Source organism: Penaeus japonicus, unplaced genomic scaffold (genome assembly GCF_977035675.1).
Source record: "Penaeus japonicus unplaced genomic scaffold, GWHDUDI00000001_assembly GWHDUDI00000013, whole genome shotgun sequence".
Classification (NCBI taxonomy): Eukaryota; Metazoa; Arthropoda; class Malacostraca; order Decapoda; family Penaeidae; genus Penaeus; species Penaeus japonicus.
Window position 1 is genome coordinate 37,751,146 of NW_028234415.1, and position 22,500 is coordinate 37,773,645.

General features: G+C 41.2%; 1 protein-coding gene across 3 annotated transcripts in view; it reads left to right on the forward strand.

Moving 5' to 3' along the window:
- Window positions 1-22,001, forward strand: part of LOC122261826 (spen family transcriptional repressor split ends) — a 140,884-nt gene extending 118,883 nt beyond the window's left edge. Inside the window, exons 4-17 of one of the 3 annotated variants that reach the window (XM_086543496.1) lie at window positions 61-239; window positions 956-1,126; window positions 1,330-1,614; window positions 2,049-2,221; window positions 2,397-2,573; window positions 2,703-14,748; window positions 14,885-15,403; window positions 16,175-16,510; window positions 16,941-17,031; window positions 17,155-17,369; window positions 17,542-17,781; window positions 18,388-18,588; window positions 18,822-18,980; window positions 19,386-22,001. In XM_086543496.1, coding sequence (XP_086399622.1) covers window positions 61-239; window positions 956-1,126; window positions 1,330-1,614; window positions 2,049-2,221; window positions 2,397-2,573; window positions 2,703-14,748; window positions 14,885-15,403; window positions 16,175-16,510; window positions 16,941-17,031; window positions 17,155-17,369; window positions 17,542-17,781; window positions 18,388-18,588; window positions 18,822-18,980; window positions 19,386-19,514 — 14,921 coding nt within the window. In that variant the 3' untranslated portion in view covers window positions 19,515-22,001. The remainder of the gene's footprint in view (window positions 1-60; window positions 240-955; window positions 1,127-1,329; window positions 1,615-2,048; window positions 2,222-2,396; window positions 2,574-2,702; window positions 14,749-14,884; window positions 15,404-16,174; window positions 16,511-16,940; window positions 17,032-17,154; window positions 17,370-17,541; window positions 17,782-18,387; window positions 18,589-18,821; window positions 18,981-19,385) is intronic. The other 2 variants (XM_086543497.1, XM_086543498.1) reach the window with 2 other exon arrangements.
- Window positions 22,002-22,500: the final 499 nt, after the last annotated feature.

Here is a 22,500-nt window from a genome sequence, read left to right on the forward strand (position 1 = left end):
AGTGAGGAGTATTAGCAGAGAAGAAAAATCTTTGAATTGATCATATTGATATTTTTTCAGAAACTTCTTTACGGGAAGGGTTATTCCATGACTACAAGAAACATGGGAAGGTAATGGCTGTGCGCTTGCTGGGCTCTGGCAATGACCGCTTTGCTGTTGTCTGCTTTAAGAAGCCAGAAGATGCCGAAAAAGCTCTTGATGCCTCACGTGAAAAGCTTTTTTTTGGTGTAAAGATTCAGGTAAGCCTTAATTCAAAACTACATATCTTTTCAAAAGTACTATAGTACTTAGTTTTGTGGTAAAACAAATGTAAAGATATATTTGCATGCTAAACGAAAAACAAAAAAACACCACCTGATCCTTAATTCATGTATTTCCCAGATGCTAGATGCTATTTTTATCATTGATACTGAGCTTGTGCTATGATAATTTTATAAGCACCAAGAATCACTTTGTCATGCTATTTTTTTGGATGACTTTGATTATTTGTTTCTTTAGTTCATTTCTTTTTTAAAAGTAGTTTTTGCCTACCTGACTTTTAAGTTACTATGTATTTCTTAGAACTGGAAAAAAATTATTTTCATAATTTTGCTTTAAGCATGTTAAAGAGCTCCTTGCTTTTACTGCTTTTCAAATGTGCAAAAAGAAAGAAAAAAAAGAAAAAAAGAAGACATAGTAGATACCACTTACTGCTAAGGCAATATCCTTATATGCACTATAATTTTGCTAAATTATTGAGATGGGAGGTAGTGATAAAGAAATTTTTCATTTTGATATTTTGGATATGTCCTATATTATGTATTAACAGCTTAAACAATATGTATTTCACCTTTATTCAGACCAGTTTGTAGTTTGTTTGTTTTTTACTGATTTTATTATAAATAAAAGATAAATTGTTGCACTAAAAAAAATGTCAGATGTACAGAACTTACACTTGTCTTAATTTCTCCCTCAGGTGGCACCACACGAGGGTGTTGAACTGGATGAGAGTGAATGTAGAGCATATGATGTGGAAGTTGATGAGTATCACCCAAGGGCCACTCGCACCTTGTTCATTGGGAATCTAGAGAAAGATGTAACCATAGAAGATCTCAAGAAGCATTTTGAGCAATTTGGTGATATCATTGTAAGTATTTGAGATGAGCAGATCCTAAATATGAATTTGTATTTGTATGGTCTTGATCATCAGGCTTGATCATTTAATTTTAACATTGTTTATACCACTAGACACCTCTTTTAGTATGAATTAGATATATGCAAAATGTTGACCATATATAGCTAAAACCTAAGGGTTACTATAAAATGACTTATACTTTGTTCTTTTTGCAGGAAATTGATATAAAAAAGCAGAGTGTGTCAACTTTTGCATTCTGCCAATATTCTGATATTAGGTCAGTGGTGAGAGCAATGAGACAAATGGATGGGGAACATCTTGGGGCCAACAGGATTAAATTGGGATTTGGGAAGTCTATGCCTACCCGGTGTGTTTGGATTGATGGTGTACCAGAAAGTCTCTCTGAACAACAACTCTATGAACAGTTCTCACGTTTTGGACCTGTGGTACATACCATAATTGATAGAGAAAAAGGACATGCATTAATATTTTATGAAGCTGTAAGTATGATTATTTATTTTATTTTTCTTGTGATAAAACTCATAGTGTTATGCAGTACATATATTGTGTGATTTTTATGTATTTAGAAGAATACAGTTAGAGTATTTGCTGTATTGTACCCTACAGATATTTTTCTATAGTTAATATTATCACAAGGCTACAGTTTTGGTACATTTCACTTAGTTATTGTTTTTGTTTATCAGTCATCAATACAACTGTTAATTCTAGTATTGTTATAATGTTCACTAAAGCATTAATTCTGTGCGTTTGTTAATGTTTGTTCAAAATAGTAAAGCTTATTCATATTCACATTATTGTCTTGAGTTTGAGATTGTTTATGATAGATTTTAGGATTTTTTTATATGATGTATATAACTCATGAAAGAAGAATGATTAAGATTGCCCCAAATTAACACATTTATTTTTACAACAGGAAAAGTGTGCATCAAATGCAGTCATAGAAATGCGTGGCAGAGTACTCAATGGCAGAAAAATTCAAATTGACTTTGCATCAAGAGAATGCCAGGTAGCTTTTTTTGACCACCTTTCTAAGCAAGGCCACCCACTACCAGCTGAAAGACCATGGGAAAGAAGAGAACTGGACAAGTAAGTTTGATTTATTTGGTTTATTTGATCGACTTCCTCCTTTACTTTTCTTTATTTTGTTCTGAAAATTCAAATTTATGATTATCCATTTTTCATGAAGTCATGGAGCTATTGGGGATTACTCTCTACTGCTGAAATCATGGGTGTATTGGTAATTGAGATCTTGTCTCTGCAGAGAACCTGGGCGGTATGAGGGAACAGCCAACAGATATAACAGCCGATATGAACGTGCCAGGAGAGAGAGTGCTGCATTTCCAGCAAGGCCAGCGACTAATAATCGCACATCCACCTACAACTCGTCTGGAAACAGAAGTAGAGGGAGATATGATAATTATGATGAATTTGCACCAGGGTAAGTGTTTAAATTTATCTATTGTACTGTTTAAAATGTTCTTATGTGGAATGATGCATTTTCGTATTTAGAAATTGTTTATGAGAATAGTCTCATGTGTTACAGTATTTGACAAAAATAATATTTCAGGCGAAGTTATGATGAATACAGTCAAGGCAGTGGAGCCTCATATGAAGACTCTTATGAGCGGGAACTCCGTGAATATGCTGGGAGTCAGCGGTATGGAGATGGGGTTGGTACAGCTGCAAGTAATGCTACTGCTGCAGGTAGCTGTCGACGTCATAGTTTCAGTCCTGCTCGTCGACGTGATGATCGCTCACCAGGATCACAACGGGCACACTCCAGAGACAGGAGCAGTTTAAGCCCTTCTGCAAGAACTCAGTATGAGGAGAATGAAACTGGAGTTCGTCGTACAGCACGAAGGTCTACCAGTGATCATGACAGTTTTCACAGTCAGTCTCCTCCTGGCTCTCGTGCAGCCTCTCCTCCCCCACCGCCGCGGCCAGCAAAGTCTGGGTCAGGGTCATCTCGTCTAGCTCCTCCTCCTAGATCACCAGGGACTCCAGTTGCTGCTTCACCATCCAGAGAAGTAACCCTCCTAGATGATCGATCCCTTCCTGCCCCTGGTGACTACAGACGACGTACCAGTGACCTGAAAGACCTTGTTGTAAGAGTCAGTGATGTAAGGCGACCACCACCAGCCCCCCCAGAATCACCTCATCGCACAGGGCCTCACAGAATTCACCGTTCTTCACACACAGAAGACGGAGAAGATGTAGTAAGCAGCAGTAGTGGAGGAGGTGGTGGACCACAAGACCCAAGACTAATGCACAGAAGAGGTGCTGATGATCCACCTTCTTCGGGGGATGAGCGTCCTCCAGACCCTGAGCGCCCTCACAAGAAAGCGCGTTATAGTGAGAGTAACTATGAAAAATCTATTAGCGTAAAAAGAATGGCAGACAGCAGTGATGCTGTTCCAAACTTCAGAAGGCCCCATGATGCACGAAGGGATGGGAGGTTGCTCAGGAGGAGTGGAGAACCATTACCACCACCACCTCGCCATGCTGAAGAAGTGCTCCATGATCCACGCTACCGCAGAGCGTCTTTGCCTGACTCTGATGATATACACTGGCGCCGTGATGCCGTTCATGTGTCTTCCTCGTGTGATGCAGCTGCTGACCACAGTGATGCCAGCCCTCCTGGCACGCCTGTTCGTGATGAGAGGGATGACTCCACAGAACCTCCACGTCACACCATGCATCACCATCACCATCACCACAATCATCACCATCACCATCACCGAGAACGGTATCAAAGTGTACCACTGTCTTTACCATTGCCAAGGTTTGCACAACAAGTCCGTGCTCATCTGTCGCCAAGGGCAGCATCAACATCGCCAAAAGGAGCAAACATGTTACGTTCACCTCCCTTTAGTGGAGGGAATAGTGCAGTTCGAAATGATGTACGTGAAGTGGGTGGTGTTGTTCTGGATACTCCGATGTCGCCAGGACCAAGAGACAGTCCTTCAGACTCGGAGGAATCTCCACATTCTCCATGTAGCCCTTCTATAGATCTTGAGCAGAGAATTCGTGCTCTAGATGAGAAGTATGAAAAATGGTCTGGGTCTTCAAGGGTGGTGGGGAATAATCTATCAGCACCTGTAAATGAAGCTGTAAATGACAGTGGAAGTAATTCAGGTGGTAGTGGTGGGAAAAATGCAAGATTGCCACGTATACTTGATCTTGATGAGTTGCGGTCACAGCCGTCCGATATTGTGAAGTCCCTGCTCTCAAAGAGATCAGTCTTTGATGAGGACAGCAAGCGGTTGGAAAATGTTGGTGATAAATATGAACCCAAACCCTTCACTGCAACCCCACGCACCAGTCGGGTTGGAAGTCTGTTACCAAGCCCACCTGTTGTGAGTGTGCAGGTTCCTCGCCTGCCAACCACCCCACCAGCAGTGCCCTCTGCAACACCTATAAGTAGCCTGCCGGGGGTCAGACTTTCCAGTCAACAATCTCAACAACCTCTTACTTCAAGTCCTTCTCAAGTTCCTAGGGTGTGTGTTTCTGTGCCGCAGGTCAGTAAATCTCAGGGATTGTCACCGTTGCATAGACCTGCGGTTTCTCAGGCAGTAAGACCACCTGCCTCAAGCCCTGGCTTTAGCCCCGGTGTCAGCCCTGGAGTGAGTCCTGCCCATCCACCGCACTTATCTCCAGTTACGCCTGTAAGTCCTGCACCGCCCCTCACCACCACCTCTTCCATTGCCACCACCACAAGTACTACCTCAGCTGCCACTCCTCTTAGACGTACCTCTGTACCACCACGCACAGTGCGTTTAGAGTTACCAGTCAGCACAGGCAATGAAGGTGAAGAGTTAGGGGATGGCAGTTCAAGTGGAGTAGTTACTGTTGTTGCTGATACTCGCGTTACAGGTGTAGTGTCAGTCACACAGACAGTCTCCTGCAGCAAGTCTGTATTAACAACAACTACCAGCCTCTTACAACCGGTGCCCAGTGCTGTTTCACGGTCACTTTCAGGAGATTCTGCTCCTTACAATGTACCTGAGAGGAGTGGCAGTCATGCACTCCCACTGTTAGTAAAGGAAGAGCCTTGTGTGGAAGAGGCTGTGGATCCTATTATACAGAGAATTAAGAGTGGAGAACCCAGATTAGATGAAGCTAAAGCCAAAGATTGTACTAGGGAAGATAGTGATAATATGGACGCTATTGATTCGCTTGCAACAGATCAGGTTAAAGCACAGGTACCTAACTTTAAAACAGAGTCTGTAAAGGTAGAGACAGTGAAGGCTGAAACAGTGAAGTTAGAACCTATAAAATCAGAGACTATAAAGCTAGAACCTATCAAGGTTGAAAATGTGAAGGTGGAGGGATTGAAGGGTGAGCCAGTGAATAAGGAGGTAACTAATAACCACAAACGAAGACATAGCAGTGTTGATGCAGAAACTCGAAATAAGGTAGACTGCAAAGGTGTTGAGCCTGATGCTAAACGTGTCAAATATGAAGGTGAGGACGAGAAAATCTTGCGTGAGAAAATCACCAAAGATAGAAGAGATTCTCGGGACGCAAGGGATGGCAAAAAGAGTGAAAGGGAAAAGAGGAACAGAAGTGGCAGAAGGGAAGAAGTGAGGGAAGGGCATGATGAGAAGCTGAACAACCGCACATTTGATGGAACAGAAAACAAGCAAAAGAGAAAGACCCATGAAAATAGATCCGAAGAGAGAAAAGAGGAGAGTCACAAGAAGGAAGAGAAGAAGGACAGGCGGAAAGAGAAATACGAAGAAAGACCTCCAGAGAAAATACCACGTGAAAAGTTTCACGATGTCAAGGTTGAGACGAGAAGTACAGAAAAGGTCAACGATAGGAGAACAGATGAGAGAAAAGAAGAGAGAAGGGATGAGAAGAAGGAGGAAAAGAAGGAAGAGAAACGTGAAGAGAAGAAAGAAGAAAAATATGATGAAAAGAAGGAAGAGAGAAAAGAAGATAAGAAGGAAGAAAGGAAGGAAAATATCCGTGAGGAAAGGATCAAGAATGAAGGTGAAAAGCGAAGACATGGTGAAGATAAGAGAGTTGAAGCAAGGGACCAGAAACATAAAGAAAGAAAGGAAAAATCGAAAGACAAAGAGCGTCAGAAAAGTTCCACTTTCTCCAGGCATGATAAGGAAGTGGATAGAGAGAGAACCAAAGATAAAGAGAGAGACAAAGAGAAAGAACGTGAAAAAGAAAAGATGACAGAGAAAGACAAAGACAAGAATGTGGAAAGGGAGAGAGAGAAAACTGTTGAGAGAGAAAGAGAAAAGACCATGGAAAAGGAAAGAGAGAGAATCTCTGAGAAGGAAAGAGAAAAGGCTCAAGAAAAGGAGAGGGAAAAAGCATTAGAAAAAGAGAAAGAAAAGATGGCAGAAAAAGAAAGAGAGAGAGCACTGGAAAAAGAAAGAGAAAAGGCTTTGGAAAAAGAGAAAGAGAGAGCCTTAGAGAAGGAGAGAGAAAGAGCTCTTGAGAAAGAAAGAGAAAAAGCATTGGAAAAGGAAAGAGAGAAGGAGAGAGAAAGAGAAAGAGAGAAAGCAGCAGAAAGGGAAAGAGAAAAGGCTATGGAAAGGGAGAGAGAAAAGGCATTAGAAAGAGAGCGGGAGAAAGCCCTGGAAAGAGATCGGGAGAAGGCCCTAGAAAGAGAGAGAGAAAAGGCCTTAGAAAGAGAGAGAGAAAGAGAAAAGATCTTGGAAAAGGAGAGAGAAAAGATGATGGAGAAAGAAAGGGAAAAGGCCCAAGAAAAGGAGAGAGAAAGAAATCTAGAAAAGGAGAGAGAAAAGGCATTAGAGAAGGAGAGAGAGAAGTTGTTAGAAAAAGAAAAAGTGCTTGAGAAAGAGAAGGAAAAATCAGCAGAAAAAGACAGAGAAAAGGTGTTGGAGAAAGAGAGGGAAAAAGATCGAGAGAGGGAGAAAGACAGAGACAAAGTGAGACTGAATGACCGTTCGCGAGAGCGGGAGAAAGAACGCAGTGGACGCATTAATCACAGGGATACAAATGAGAGAGTTGATAACAAGCGTGATGGGCGGCACAACAGTGAACATCGTCACATGGACAAAAGAAAAGATTCAAGACATGAAACCTCAGGCAGACACCACCACAGAACTTATGACACTTCAGAGACTGTTGACATCAAGCACAAGTCTCGAAAGTCTCGGCCTCTGGATACTGATGAGGAGGAAGTTACAGAATCAAACAAACTTATATCTGCACACTATTCTAGTAGTGATGACACAGCAGTAACTAATCATGATGTTTTGCCACAAATGGATGAATCCGTTCATCGATTGGACAAGTCAGAGCCAAGAGGAGAGATTGATGAGAGGAGGTCACGTGATGCCAGGAGAAGAAAGCATGACTCGGGCAAAAGTGACAAGAGTGATGGAGAAACTAAATTAAAGGTGATGTCAAGCCGCAACAAAACTGTTCCATCTCAACCGGCGAAGATCAAAGCTCGTACAGATTCTGTTGAACCAGATATGCAAATTAGTGACATTGCAACCTCAGAAGATGAAGTAACAAGGCATAAAGGAGAAAATATGTCCAGACGAAATAGTACAAGTAGTAAACCTCCCCAACAACAAATAAGGCCGGGGGTCACTTCTGGTGTGAAAAACAAGCATAGTGGAAAACCCAAATCCATATTTGACCCTGAGAGTGATACTGCAGACAGTCTGACTGGTTCAGGTGGTGAGGTGGAAGAGGGAGAAGAGGTTGTTCCCAAAAAGCATTCAATATTTGACATTCCTGCTGATGATGGCATGTTTGATATGTATGACAAGGTCAAAGCAAGGCGACTTAAAGTCCAGCAGAAACAAGAGGAAGACCGGAGACAGCAAGAAATTAAGCAGATGCAGATGCAGAAATACCGACAACATCAGCGTGCAAGGAAGGAGAAGAAAGCAGTTCATCCAATGCATTCAGACATATCAGACTCTGAGGAAGAGGAGGAAGAGAGTGTGCGTGGCCAGAAACGTGTTCATAATCAGCACACAAGTTCAGATGATGATCCATTTCGTAAGAGACGGCCAACACAGTTGTCTACTGATGAAACAGATGATGATCTTTGTCTTCGTCAGGATAAGAAAAAGACGGCATCAGTGCTTAGTAGCAAAAAGGAACAGAAACATAAGGTTAAGAATATAATAGTATCAGATGTCACTACAGATGAAGAAGTTGTTGTCAATATGCCCAGATTTCCATCAGGAAGACCAAATAGAATATCTGACAATGCAGAAACTTCTGACACAATCAGAAGTCGTGGTGACCATATTTACACAGATTCTGATACAGAAGGCGAAGTGACACCTAGAATGCCTAACAAGCCATTAAGGGAGATTGAATCAGACAGTGAAGTTTCAGATGTCCCATCTCATGCAAAACCACCAAAGCCATCAGCCAGGGTAAAAGCTCGTGACAAAGAACGTAAGGTTGGTAGAAACAGAGAAAAGATCAAGCCATGTGTCAGCAAGGAACTCATAAGCACATCAGAAGACAGTGATGGTGCAGTACCCTCAGAAGATTCTAGACCAGTCAGACCAAAAGCAAAGGCTGATCCTGTTGAAGTAAGGCCAGAAAAACCTGTGACACAACCACAGCGAGAACGAAAACGCACAGGTGACACTGGCATAGTCAGGGAGAAGGTCCCCTCAAAAAAGGATGAAAGAATGGAAGCCATCTTTGGTCTCATATCAGATGACTCTGACCCAACTCCCCCTACACCAAGACCACGACCTGCTTCAGCTACAGCCAGACGAAAAGGATCTGCTTCTTCAGGTGCCTCCACTGCTCCTCCATCACTATCTCCAGCACCAACCAGACTATCTGTGTGTGAAGTATATGACACTGATTCTGATGATACTCAGCTGTCACCTGTTTCAAATCTTGCAAGACCTGGGCATGTCTCCACTAAATCAATTCAGCAGGACAGTTCATGGATAGAGCAGAAAACTGAAAACAAGGGTGAAACCAAATTGAAATCAGAGTACAGAAATGAGGAAAGAAGAAGTGTAAAGAAAGATCGATCTAAGCGTGACTCTCTTCCTCCTCCAGAAATGGTTAGACCTGTTTCAGATTCTGGCAAGGGCAGTAGCAGTAGCAGTGCAAGTACCAGCAATACTCTGAGCACCAATAGTAGTGCAAATAGTAGCAGCTCTGCAGAAGAAGTGGCTCAGTCTGAACTCCTCCCAATTGCAGAAGTGATTAAAGAGGAAAATGAATCTCATGATTCAGAAGCCAGTGCTCCAGTAGATGTGTTCCGATTTACTGATGAAGATGCAGGTGAAAGGGATGCCAGAAAGGATAAGAAAAAGAAGAAGAAGCACAGAGAGAAAGAGGGCAGTCGTGGAAAACGTCATCATCGGCATACAAGTGAGGAACAATATGCTGGAGATCAGCAAAGTGATAGGCATAACATTGAAAATTCATCCATGTTGTTGATTGACACGGCATCTCCACAAAGTCCTCACAGTGTATCATCATCAAGTATGCTAAGCCCCAAGGAAAAATTACCTCGGCCAGCACAGACTACCAACTTGCCACACAGCCCAAGAGTTGTAGCACCACCAGCTGGGACAGTCTGTAACTCTACTCATGTACCACATAGTCCAGCTGAGGCTATCTCTATGAAAAGTCCATCCACAAGAACCCTGTCATGTGATTCACAAGATTCTGTTGGGTCACGTGACAGTAAAGATTTATTAGAAATTAAGGACAGCAGAAGCCCTCATCCTCTATCAACCCTTCCTCCGGATGCAGCAGAATCTGCTGTGCAGAGTCTTGCATCTCATGTCCCTTCATCATCTCCTGCAGGACATGAACCTATATTTGAAGATATTACAGAAGCCTCCAATCTTAGTGCTCCAGAAAATTCTGTAGATGTTACTGCTGGAAATAATGGTAATGGCAGTGCTAAAGCTTCAAGAGCAGTTATTTCTCAGGAGGAAACTTTGAATGCTGTTGCTGGACTCCTTGCTTGTTATGACGACTACAGCGAAGATGCCAGTGTACAACCCACTGATGAGGAAACACTGATGCCTCCTGATGCTTCTGTGGCTGCTGAAGATGCATTTGAGGAAGCACAAAAAGCAGCACAGATGTTACAGTGTGAGATGCCAGGAGAGAGAGAAGATGCATGGCCCCCGCAGACTCCCCATGCTACGCCTACAGCTTCAACAAAAGTTTCTGGTGAAAGTGAAGCTCCACCAGTATCAACACAAGAGGAAGAAGAGGAGGAGGAAACAGATAATGTTGAGTCAAGATTTCCTCAAGCACCCCCTGATAGTCCAGCATCAATGCAGTCTGAACCAGAACTACAAATTGATGAAGATCAGCCAGACCCGGTGGATGATATTGAAGGTCCACCTGCTCCTCCCGAACAGAAAGAATCGTGTCCATCAGTCCATGATCCTGCATGGACAGACTCAGTGGAGAAGACCAACAAACCACATGAAGCATCTACGAAGTTGATAACTGATGGAGATCACAAAGAGTCTGCATTCAAACAGGAAGAAAAAGAAATGCAAGAGAGAAAGGAAGAAGATCAAAATTCCACACAGGCCAGTGATGAAAAGGTTAAGTTCATGTTTGATGAAGGAAAAGGTCTTGTACCTCATGAGACAGTAACTGAATCAACACAGCCTCAAGTGGTAGTTGAAGATAGTCCCAAAACAACTGAACCCATGAAATCCTCAGCAACACTCAAAGAGCGTCTTGATTCCACTAGTGAAATGGCTGAAACCCTTCAAAAAGCTTCAGATGTGTCAGTAAGTCCTCCTACAACTTCACCAAAATCAGGAACTGTTCAGTCCAAGTCAAAGAGACCAAAGAGTCCTGTGAATGTACAGCCTAAAACGGAAACAGACAAATTGGATGTGCATACATCTGATACAGTCCAACCTGATGTGATTACTCCAGCAAGCACCATTCCAACAACCTCAGTACTTCACCCTTCAAATGTACCAAGTACTGCACCAAGTGTCTCAGCTATGGCATCAACCTCTACCACAGCTACTATTCCTTCATCTGTGTCTGCACCAACAACATTGCATTCTCCAGTGTCCTCAGATCCTATACATCCGTTGACATCAAGAACTTCTACGATATCTAGCCCGTCAACAGTTGCTACAACTGATTCTAAACCTAAACCAGCATGTACAATAGTGTCCACAACCATAACTGTACCTTCTACTGTTGCTTCCCTAAGCTCTGCTTCAAGTACCTGTAGTACATCAACAGTAGTGTCTTCTAAAATCTCGCCTACCATTCCTACTACAGCAACAAACCCTGTTTCCTCAGCTGTATTCACTCAGACATCACAAAAGCCAGTTGGACCAATTTCTACTTCAGCTTTAATATCAGCTACTGCTTTGCCTCCAGTGCCCACAAGTACAACATCAAATGCAGTAATTGGTCCACTTCCTGTAAAGACAACAGTTGCAGTACCTACAAACATAATGGCACCAACTCCTGTAAAGGCTCCTTCAGAAACAATCCCCAGTCTAGAAACTTCATCAAAACCAATGTCTGCAGCTCCATCAGTTCCATTGGTCCCATCTGTCCGCATAGCTAAAACAAGATCCAGAGTTCCTCAGGAACCTCCTTTTGTACCAGAACAATCTCCAGTATCGGTCTCCACTGCAACATCAGATTCAGCTCCACCTTCATCTATGGGATCAACATCAGTACCCACTTCAACAGCTTTGTCCAGTACGTCACTGTACTCGAGTCCATCTGCTGGCTCCACAGCTTCATCATTGCCGACTTCAGCACCAGCACCAATGAAAACGCTGATGTCTGCTAAAACAGTGCCAACAACAAGTGCATTTGATGTGGCACCAATTCCCACTATACCCTCCTTACCAGTATCAGAATCATCAACTCTGATTAAAACATCTCTTTCAGAGTCTGTTTCAATTGCAACATCAGCACCCACTTATTCAGATGCTTCACTATCTTTAGCAACTACATCATTATCCTCCACTGATTCCAATTGTCCAGTGACTACTCCAACAACTTGTAGCCCACCAAGTGTTCTGTCAACTACAACAACAACCACCATGTTCTCTACAGCATTGTCAGCTACAGTATCATCTGTCATCACACCTGCATCCAAATCAAGTTTATTACTTAGTCCCCAGACAGTTAGCTCATCCCAACCAAGTACTTCTAACACAAAAACCAGTACTCCTCCTGCACCTACTTTTGTACCTGTACCAATATCAGGACCAGTCCCTACTTCTGTTCCTATTCCTGCCGCTGAACCAAGAACTGCAACAGAACCAATAGAAATCATAGATACAAAGCTGGATATAAATAAAACTATAAAGGAGGAAAATTCCTCTGGAACATGGAAGGCTTTGTCCATAATGCATAATGATTCTTCATCCCTAAAATCTACTGTACTATCAGAAAATAGCATTGATACAGAATGCAAGCCTGATATTAAGAATCTGAATGTTAAAATTGAACCTACTTTGACAGTTGGTGATCTTTCACACAAGCACAAACAGAGATCAGAAGTTATTTCCACAGTTGATAGAATAGCAACAGCTGAAGCGGTCAAAGTTGAAACTGGGAAGAATAATCCAGTGGCAGTTGAACATGTTTTAGCAAATCTTCAGACCATTGTCAGTGAAACTGCTACACAACCTGACATAGAGAATGCTTCTCAACCAGATAAAGAAGAAGCCTCTTTGCCACAGCAGCCAGTCCTTCTTTCACAGTCATCCTCCACTAAGGATTCTGCATCTACACCTCAGCAACCACAGGATGATTTGGCTAAATTGGAGCAAGTTTGTTCAGAGATTCAAAATCAAGCTGAAGAGCAAGGCCTTGATCAAAAGCCTTGTTTAGATGAAACTGCTGAGGATAGTTCTAAAGTACAAGAGCGTAACACTGCTGCTATCCGTGGTAGAGGAAGAGGGCGTGGCAGGAGAGGTGGAAGACGAACAACGGATGTGCAAGAGGAAGATGGCTCTGGCAATGCCACACCAGCAACACGCTCTAGTGGTGCAACACGAGGCAAGGGACGAGGTCGAGGCCGCCAGGCACGTACAAGCGAGAGTCAGCAAGATACAGTTGTGGTTGATTTGGCATCAAATGGAACAACTACAGACAGTACATTACCTGAACCTAGACGTAGCAATCGGATGAAACGTGCTCGAAGGCATCCTGATATGGTAGATCATGAGGAAACAAGTGGTCGCCGACGTCGTGGCCGTGGGGGACGAGCTGCACAGGTGGAAGACAGCCGTCCCATGCCAGTACCAACAGCATCAGATGTTTATGACTTTCATGAATCAGAAGATGAGGATATCAATTTGGGTCTCACCAAAGCTAAGGTTAAGAAGGATGCAACTAGACCAGCAGCTGGAAGGAGTCCAGCCAAAGCTGAGCAGGATGATGTTCGACCAGTGGATAGTGATGAAAATCGTTCTGCAGTAACAGTGATACCACTAACCAGAAAATCAAAGAGATTGCGTGTGAAAGCAACAGAAGATGAAACGCTCACAGTAGACATAAATGAGGAAGGAAGTAACAGCAATAATAGTAGTCAGCCTATAATTGTATTAGAAAGCCCTGCATCAATACCACCACCATTAACAACAGTAAATACTTTGCCAATAGCACCAGCTCCCATCCCCCTAACTCCTGCAACACCATCGCGAGGTCGTAGCCGTTCAAAGGCACGAGAAGGGGAGCCGGAGGATGACCCTTCAGTGAGGAAAAGTCCACGTGGCCATAACCGTGGGTTTGACCCTCAAAATGAAATTGAGAAAGGTCTCTTGGGTGCTCCGCAACCAGTAACTTCAATTGTTACTGGGGTTGTTACCACCATGTCAAGTGCTGTCCCAGTACCTAGCACAGCAGCAGTAATACCACCTACTGTAGAGGAATGCAAGTCAGAAGCAGAATTAGTTGACCCAGTAACTGGAGTTGTTACGCGAGTAAAAGTTTGTGAAGAAGGTCAATATGTTACAGACACGGGAGATAGTGGCATACCACCAGCTGTCCATGCTCTGCCTACAATAAGTGTTGATCACCATCCTAAACCACAGATATCAACGTCTGTAATTTGTTCAAGTAATAGCACCAGTGTGAGTGTTGTGAATACCAATGCACATCTTCTTGCATCAACAATCCCAGCAGCTCATGCTAGCATTGGAAGTCGTCCAGGTGTTACAATGACTGTTGTAAGTAGTGGTAACATTGGGACTCCTGTGGCACCTGGCAGTCATCCAGGAGACGTTAGTGTTGAGTTAGTTACTCGGCCTCGTGCTCCACTCCAGGTACCTACTCAGGGGTCCATTGTTCCCCCTGCACTGGGAGGAGCTGTACCAACTGTTATTTCCACAAAGTGTCCTACTATAACACCATCCCAGGGACCACCAATAAGCACTACAATGCCAGCAATTGTCAACATAGGAAGTGCTCCAAGGCCTCCAGTAACTACACCAGCTTACAACCCCAAACCCAAAGTAGTGCAACCACAGCAGCAGATACAACAACAAGCACCTATTCAGCAACAGAAGCAGTTGCCACACCTTCCACTGCAACAACCAGTGCAGCAACCACCCCAGCCACAGCATTTACAAGCTCAACCTCCTCAACAACAACCGCCACCCAAGGTAAAGTTTAAAAGTTTTTTATTTGAAATTATATCTACAATAGAAAAACTTTTCAATCTGTTTCCCACAAAAGTTTATATTTTCAGTTAGCATTAGTATAGAAATAGTTACTCATTATTGTTATTATTTATTTTAGCCTGGGCAAGTAAAGGCAATGGCTGGAGTTTCATCACCTGGTGCAATACCTATTGGAAATCATGTGCGAAAGTCAAGCATCTCGGTTCCAGCACCAGCTTATTATCCTCCAAAAGCCCCAGTTGCTGCAGGACAAACACTGCAACGTTCTGCTGTGGTTCCCAAAACAAGTACTACCTCTAGCCAACCACAACCAGCTGATCATGTAATAGAGGGAAGAAGCATCAGTGCTGTGGCTTATGATGCCACACACAGCCGGGTAGTTCCAACAGCAAGTATTGATGAACCTGCTGGACACCATCGGATATACATGGAGGATCAACGTGCAGTTCATGGTGAATATAGAGGAGTTAACATCCATCCAAGGTATCCAAGTTCTCGCTTCTTAGAGCCTCCACGTGTTGATGTTACACGGTTGCCTGGTTCATCTCCATCAACTCCGTCCCCTGCTGGACGGCCTCATGAGCCAGAGCCCTCCCATGCTGCTTCTCACCATTCTTCCATGCCAGGATATGATGTGGTAAGTACATTGATGCCAGTATTTTCTGTGTTTCTTAGGAAGTGTCAATGTACTTTTGATGAATTTTGGACATTTACCTGTTTATGAGAAGTCAGTAACTACTAAAATCACTCTGAAGTTTAGTGATTTAGAAGTCATACAAACCTCTTTTTATTATGATTAAATTTGTTTCACAAAGTAAAAGTCCTTCTTTTAAGTACATTGGTTTCCAGACCATTTTTATGTGTTAAATCTGCTTCAGTTTGTCTTTATCGTGTATGTTTTCCTTTCTTCATTTAATTGTAGTTTTGCTTCCTATTTTAGTTGCATTTCATATCATGTCCAGTTATTTTCTTTTAAGAAGAAGATAAGGTTCTCATAATCCCATATGAAGTAGCTTTATTTTAGCAGAAATCTTTCACTTGTCAGTTTTTAACAAATGGCCATAACCATGGGTTATATGCACATTTACAAGCTTTAGTTTGCATTAGCTTGGCACAGCAGAATGTCATTATTTGTCATTTTTATTTTTTGGTTTCTCTTAATGCTAAATACATAAAATTACTTCAAAACATATGCAGTTCCCCTCCCCAAAATCTTTTTAGTTTGCATCTTAGAAATTAACAAAAAATATGGTTTTGCATGGTTTGGATGGTGCTTTTTCTGCTGTTAGTCCTTATGTAGATGTAACCAAAGCATGAGATTTATAGAGCTTTAGAAGTAAAAAACAAGATGTGTGCATGATGTTGGCGTGGTGCTTTTTGCCGACTAACGCGGTTGTGGTGTTTTCAGCATGCTGCTGCTGCTGCTGCCCACAGTCACAATACAAGTGCCCCCATGCCTGCCTCCTCTGCTGCAACTGCCCCTAAAGGCGGGCTGGCTCATTACTACCATTCAGGAGATGTAGGAGAGTTTCACCAGCAGCCAGTAGCCCTCCACCATCCCCATCACCCATCACAGCACAATGCTAGTGGTGGTGGTGGTGGTGGTGGTGGTGCTCCCACTGCTGCTGCTGCTGCTGCTGCTAGTGTTAGTGGTGGTGGTGGGGATCGTTATCTTACCTCCCCCCCACTCTCCACCCCACCCTCTGCCCACACTCCCCCTCCTGCCCACCAGCACATGCTGCAGGTCAGTATCCTTGCTTGCCTCATGCACATTTAGCTTCGATCCTTGCTCTACAGCTGTTATTTTAAATATCAAGACATTGTAGGTGCTAAATATGATTGCTGATGTGGTTATATAGATGCATAAGTGTATTTATTTTCATATGGATAAAGAAAAAAAATATGTATATTGTTCATAAAATGTAACATGAATTAATATATAGTTACACGCACGCATGTACACACACGCGCACACACATGCACGCATGTGCGCACACACTCACTCACTCACTCACACTCTCACTCACTCTCACACTCTCACTCACTCACACACTCTCACTCACTCACACTCACTCACACTCACACACACACCATAATGATTGTAAGGAGGGACAGAGAGTATTAGAAAATAATTTTTTGTTGCCGATCATAATGTATATAATTTCTCTTTACAGGGCGAGATGATGCGGGGTGTACCGCCTCAATACTTGCCACCACATGTTTATACCTCGCAGTATTACAGTCCTGTGGATCCACGTATGTTTGGTAAGTTTTTTTCTTTCTTTCTTTTTTTTGTCTGTCTCAGTCAATCATTTTATTTGGAAAATATGTATTTATGGAATTGTAATATCAGAGTATTAATGGTATTACTGTTATATTTTTTTCTAGGAGGTGAGAAAATGATAACACAGATGCCACTGGACATGAAGGTGGAAAAGGGAGAGCCAGAGAAGCTTGAATCACACTCCACTTCAGGGACCCCTGGACCAGCTGATTTCCCTTCAAGACCAAGTGGAGCCCCAGCAGCATTGGCTCCAAGGGGCCAGTCATCACCTCATGTTTTGGCTTCCCCACATCACGACCGCTCTACAGACTCTCCTCAGGTAATGCAGAGGCCTCAATATTGGGGTTTTACACATTTGCTCATTCTCAGGTCCCATGGCCCTGTAATACCTGTTTTAACCTAAGTTTTGTCATAATGTTTAATTTCATAGGATTTTTTAAATTCCTAATTTTGATGTGAAAGCTAATGTGAAGCACTTCTGGACAATGCAGGTCGCAATGGTATACAGCCGCCTATACGATCGGTATTACAATTATCCTGGTCGTGCTGGGACTCCTGGTGCACCAGGAACTGGTGAACATGAAGCCAGAAGCCGAATTTCGTCACCCTCGGGAACTACTCTTGTATACCCAACCATGGGGCCGGCAGAAGTCCACCACCAACCGATGGTACAAATATCAACTCCGCAGTATGCTTCACAAGTTCCACCTCAGTTACAAATGCTTATTCAGGTAAGCCATTAAGATAAATGAAACATATAGTTAAGCCAGGAGTAACATCTGCATTAGAACCCTGTAATGGAAATGACATTAAGTGAAACTAAAACCTTGTAGGCCTAGTGTCCTGGTTCTAATTACTAGGAAAGATGTTTCTCTGGGCTTTCAGTAGGATTACTACTTGTTATATACATTCATATATTATATTTCATTGTTTTACTGGTAATATTGAAGTTGAAACTTTCACATTCTTTGTATCTGTTATCAACTTGGTGAGATGCTGTTGTTTAGGCAATTTATAAATTTATTGGAGAATTTGTTAAGAAGTGAATGTGTCATATTATATGTTTTTCAAATACTATACATTTCCATGATATATAAAATTGGCCCCTCGTTTGCTTTAGGTACCATAAGGTTTCACATTATCATCTATATTCTTTCTTGGGAAAGCAGAGAACATGCCATAGTAGATATAAGTCCCCCTCTACATAAATAGGAAACAATGTTAATGAGGGCAGCTTAAAAGGAGGTTTTTTGGTCAAGATATTATATAAAGACTTCTCTTGTTATCATAAAAAGATTGAAATTTGGTATCAAATTATTAATATGTACATTTTTCAGGGTACAAATGTAACTTGGACTGGACTTCTGGGGCTGAAGCAAGAGCATGCAGCTGTACAGATGATCTATGTCTCGGGTAGCAGTGATGTTGCACGTGGTGCCTTGCCCATTCATCCAGATGGAACTACTTCTGTTATGCGCATTGGCCAGAGAATGAGATTAGAACAGACACAGCTTGAAGGAGTTGCAAGGAAAATTCAGGTAAGGGCGGATTAATGGTTACTTGGAAGTGGAGCATTTTGGTATGAAAGACAATGAAAAGCTTGTTACACAGCATAAAACAATAATATTACATTAAGGCTGCAAAATAAATTCAAGTAAAATCTTGCACATATATCTGTAACAATTTTAGTAAAGTAGAATTACAAAAATAAACCTTGTAATTCCTCCTATTGAAATGTATACTAATTTCGTTTTTATTTTGCATTTAACAGATGGAAGCGGAACACTGCATGCTACTAGCTCTTCCTCATGGCCGAGACTCCTACGATATTATTCAACAGCACAATAGTCTACGTAATGGCATTATCAACTATCTCGTTGTGAAACAGGCTGCTGGGATTGTCAATGTTACTGCTCCTGGCACTCATCAGGTTTGTGAATATATTCAGTGTTTGTTTCTGATGTCAGGTATAATATAAATTTTATTATTCAGGAAATGAAAATACTAATAATAGAATACTGTTATCCAGAGTGAAAGAGAAATTAAAGTTTAGATATTTGTTTGTTTTCTGAACTCATGTTGATATTGGAAAATAAGATTATCAAGAGATTGTTGTTTTAAGAAATGAAAGAAAAGAAATTGTTTCTGAATTACCATTATCTACCAAGAAAAAAAAAAGAATTAAGTTGCTATTGCTGCACATTATTAAATTACATCACACTTGAAATATATTCAAGTTATGCTCTAATTAAAGAACTTAACATTTGCAATATTAAACATAGATTTGAGAAAGTGATTTGTTCTGTAATTGACTTTGATTTTTTTTCCTTTCCAGCCTGCATTCGTGGTTCACATATTCCCACCTTGTGATTTTGCAAATGAAAACTTGGCTAGAATATCACCAGATTTGTTGCACCGAGTTGCAGAGATCTCCTATCTTCTGGTGGTTATTGCTACATGCTGAGTCTCCTCTGAGTATTGAAAAAGGATTGTGATACCTGAAAAATAACCTGGCAATTGATATTTTTTAATGGGAAATGTACAGCCACTGTGTTTTATGATGTTTTGGAAGTGCATTTTTATATTTTGAAAAGAGACCTAGAAATAGATTCTAATTGGAAATGAAAACCTAGAAACATTTATAAGACAAAACTGAAAGTTGTGCTACATGAATATTTTTTTCTGTTTGCATCAGACCATTTTAATTCTGATTTCAATGAAGAATCTAAGATAAAAAGACAAAGTATTTGTATTTATGAGTTTCGTGCAGCGATGAAATGACCATTTATAAAGAAGACTGCTGCAGAATCTATATTTTTGTGAAGTGTTACGAGTGAAACTGAAAAGACAGTCATAATGATATGATTTATACTGTATTAGGTAATCAGAAATTAACAATGTAAGGAAAAGTTGATTTAAATCTAGATTGATTTTCTATAGTATGAGTTACCTTGAAAGCTGTTATTCAAGATTAAATGTAATATTATTTACTTTGTAATTAGCAGAAAATTGTAGCTTCTATTAGATTTGCACAACTCCTTTATTGCAAATAATGGCATGTATTTGTGATGTATGTAAAAAGAAAGCTAATTTATTTGATTTAATGGCTGATACACTGAAATATGAACAATTAACAAGTTAAGACATTGCTCTCTCTCTCTCGTAATGGTAAATGATGTGGAACACTGTGATTAACCAGTTTTAATGAACAAGGTAACAGGAATAATAATGGGGAAATAGTGGTCAAGTGGCACCATTAAACTAGTAAAAAATGGTAGATTTTGAGAAGATATTTGGGGATAGACTGGTTTGATGTTGGTGTTAGACTTTGAAAATGATAAGCTTGCCTCACTGTCGTGTTCTGATTGTTTGATGTGCACAGCTTGCAACATCTCAATATACCTGTAACCACTATGTAAGACTAAGCACGCTGGAAAGGACGAAAAAAAATTTGGCCCGACAGCACTAGACACTGAACAGTAGTATGGTATGAAATGGTAGAAAATCTGGGTTATGGTGAAGTGGCCTCTATAGGCAGTCCATGCTACTGTTTCTGTGAGACTCTCCTAAGGACACCCCAATTAAAGTCATATCTTGACTTGCCTCCACATGAGTGATGTATGAGTGTTGTGTAAGTTGTGCAGACACAATTTTTTGTGTGGCCTAACCAGCCTTGGGCCCAATGGTGCCCATATGCCGCCTATGGTGTTTAGACGAGCTGTATAGTTGTAAATACAATAATGATTGTAGAATAATTCTTTTTTTACTGTTCATTTTGGTGGGTATGTACTTAAAATGCTGCCACAACCACCATTATGATTGGTGATTGACACACAGCTAGACCCAAAGCTCTGATATAGCTGTGTGTGCACCAAAATGTTGTTCGTGTGTATACACTGCATTCAGGGTGGCTGTGTGCAGCCCATTGTTATTGTATGTACAGATCTAAGCATGGAGTCACCCTGATTTATTTATTTATCAGTCATCTTGTTCATCATCTGTTCCATCTTCCTCATAAATACTCCCCCTCATAAGTGATGCTCTGCCTCCTTGTTTTCATTCACATGCACATACACACCTGCCAGTCACATCTTGTCTATGTCTAGTGTGGAAGATCTAAGAAGACAGTTTTCACTATTACCAATTCCTACCTTAATCTTGTGATGCCTGTCTCCTGGGCTCGTGAGCACAGTCCTCAGGAACCTTCTCTACTGCAACACTCATTCTTAGCCAGCTATCGACAAGTGGATTTCTCTGTCTCACTCTACTCTTTCTCTGTTTTAATGTGGCACGTTAATATGAAGGAAGTCTGTTGCTTTTGTCCCTTTTTCTTTGATTTACAAATTGACATCTTTCACCATGAATTTGCAAAGCCTTGCAGAATCATCTGAGCTAAACCATCCCCCCCTTTCTTTTATACAAAGCAGCTATTTGATTCTTACTTGCCTGTCACACTTCATTGAATAAGGTGTCAAACAGATTCTCATAATATAAGAAGGCGCCTAATGCGGATTAGCCTGCCGCTGCTATGGCACTCTTGGTATAGGATTTTAAAAGAAAATCTGTAAAGCATTTGGTCTAGATTTAAAAAAGCTTACTTGGTTCTGCACTGTTTTCAGTTTCTCAGCAGAATTCAATCTATTGTATGTTTGCTCAAGAAGTTAGCGGAATTCTATTTTCACTTTTTATTAATATTATGTAAAATATGTGGCAAATCTATTTTTGATGTACAGTTTGAAAATGTGAAAAAGTGTTTAAATGTAAGTGTACTTGTTAAGTGTTGCATACAAGATACGAAGTGTGTCTGAGGCGTTTGTAAATAGGTCTAAATAAACTTTTAGGCTGTGATCCTCAGTTCTCTAGAAGCTTCTTTGGTCAGAAAGTTTATTAAAAAGTCCAGTGACCAATTTAAATTATTTCAAAAACCAATAAATATCACAAAGAAATTTAATATTTGTGTTTCTGTAATCCTGTCAAGGCTATTTATTTATTACCATTGATACTGCAGTTGTCAATCAAAAAATGGAAATGAAAAGTCTTGAATAAGCTACAATTGGCATATTTTTGTATTCACTTGATACTGGATATTAATCAAATCCGGTTCTGAGTTTGTGGCCAAGCATAAATGGATAAAGGAAAATAGCTCTTAATAAATCAAGCTCCTTCTATGAAATGTTCAATATGATATAAACCAATATTATATTACAACAAATGTCTTATATTCCTTAGATAAGACGTTCTACAGAAAAAAAGGTTAAGCATGGTTTTGAAGTTGCGGTGTGAAGTTAAATTAAGCAAACTTCATCTGCGGCATAAAACTTCCAAACTGATTACAGTACAATGCATAAACGAATGCAGACGGACTGCAGGGTTCTTGGAGTGCCTTCATGTCGCCCCACATATAAGTCAACAAAACAAACGAGGTAATGGATGTGAATTTCATGGCTGCT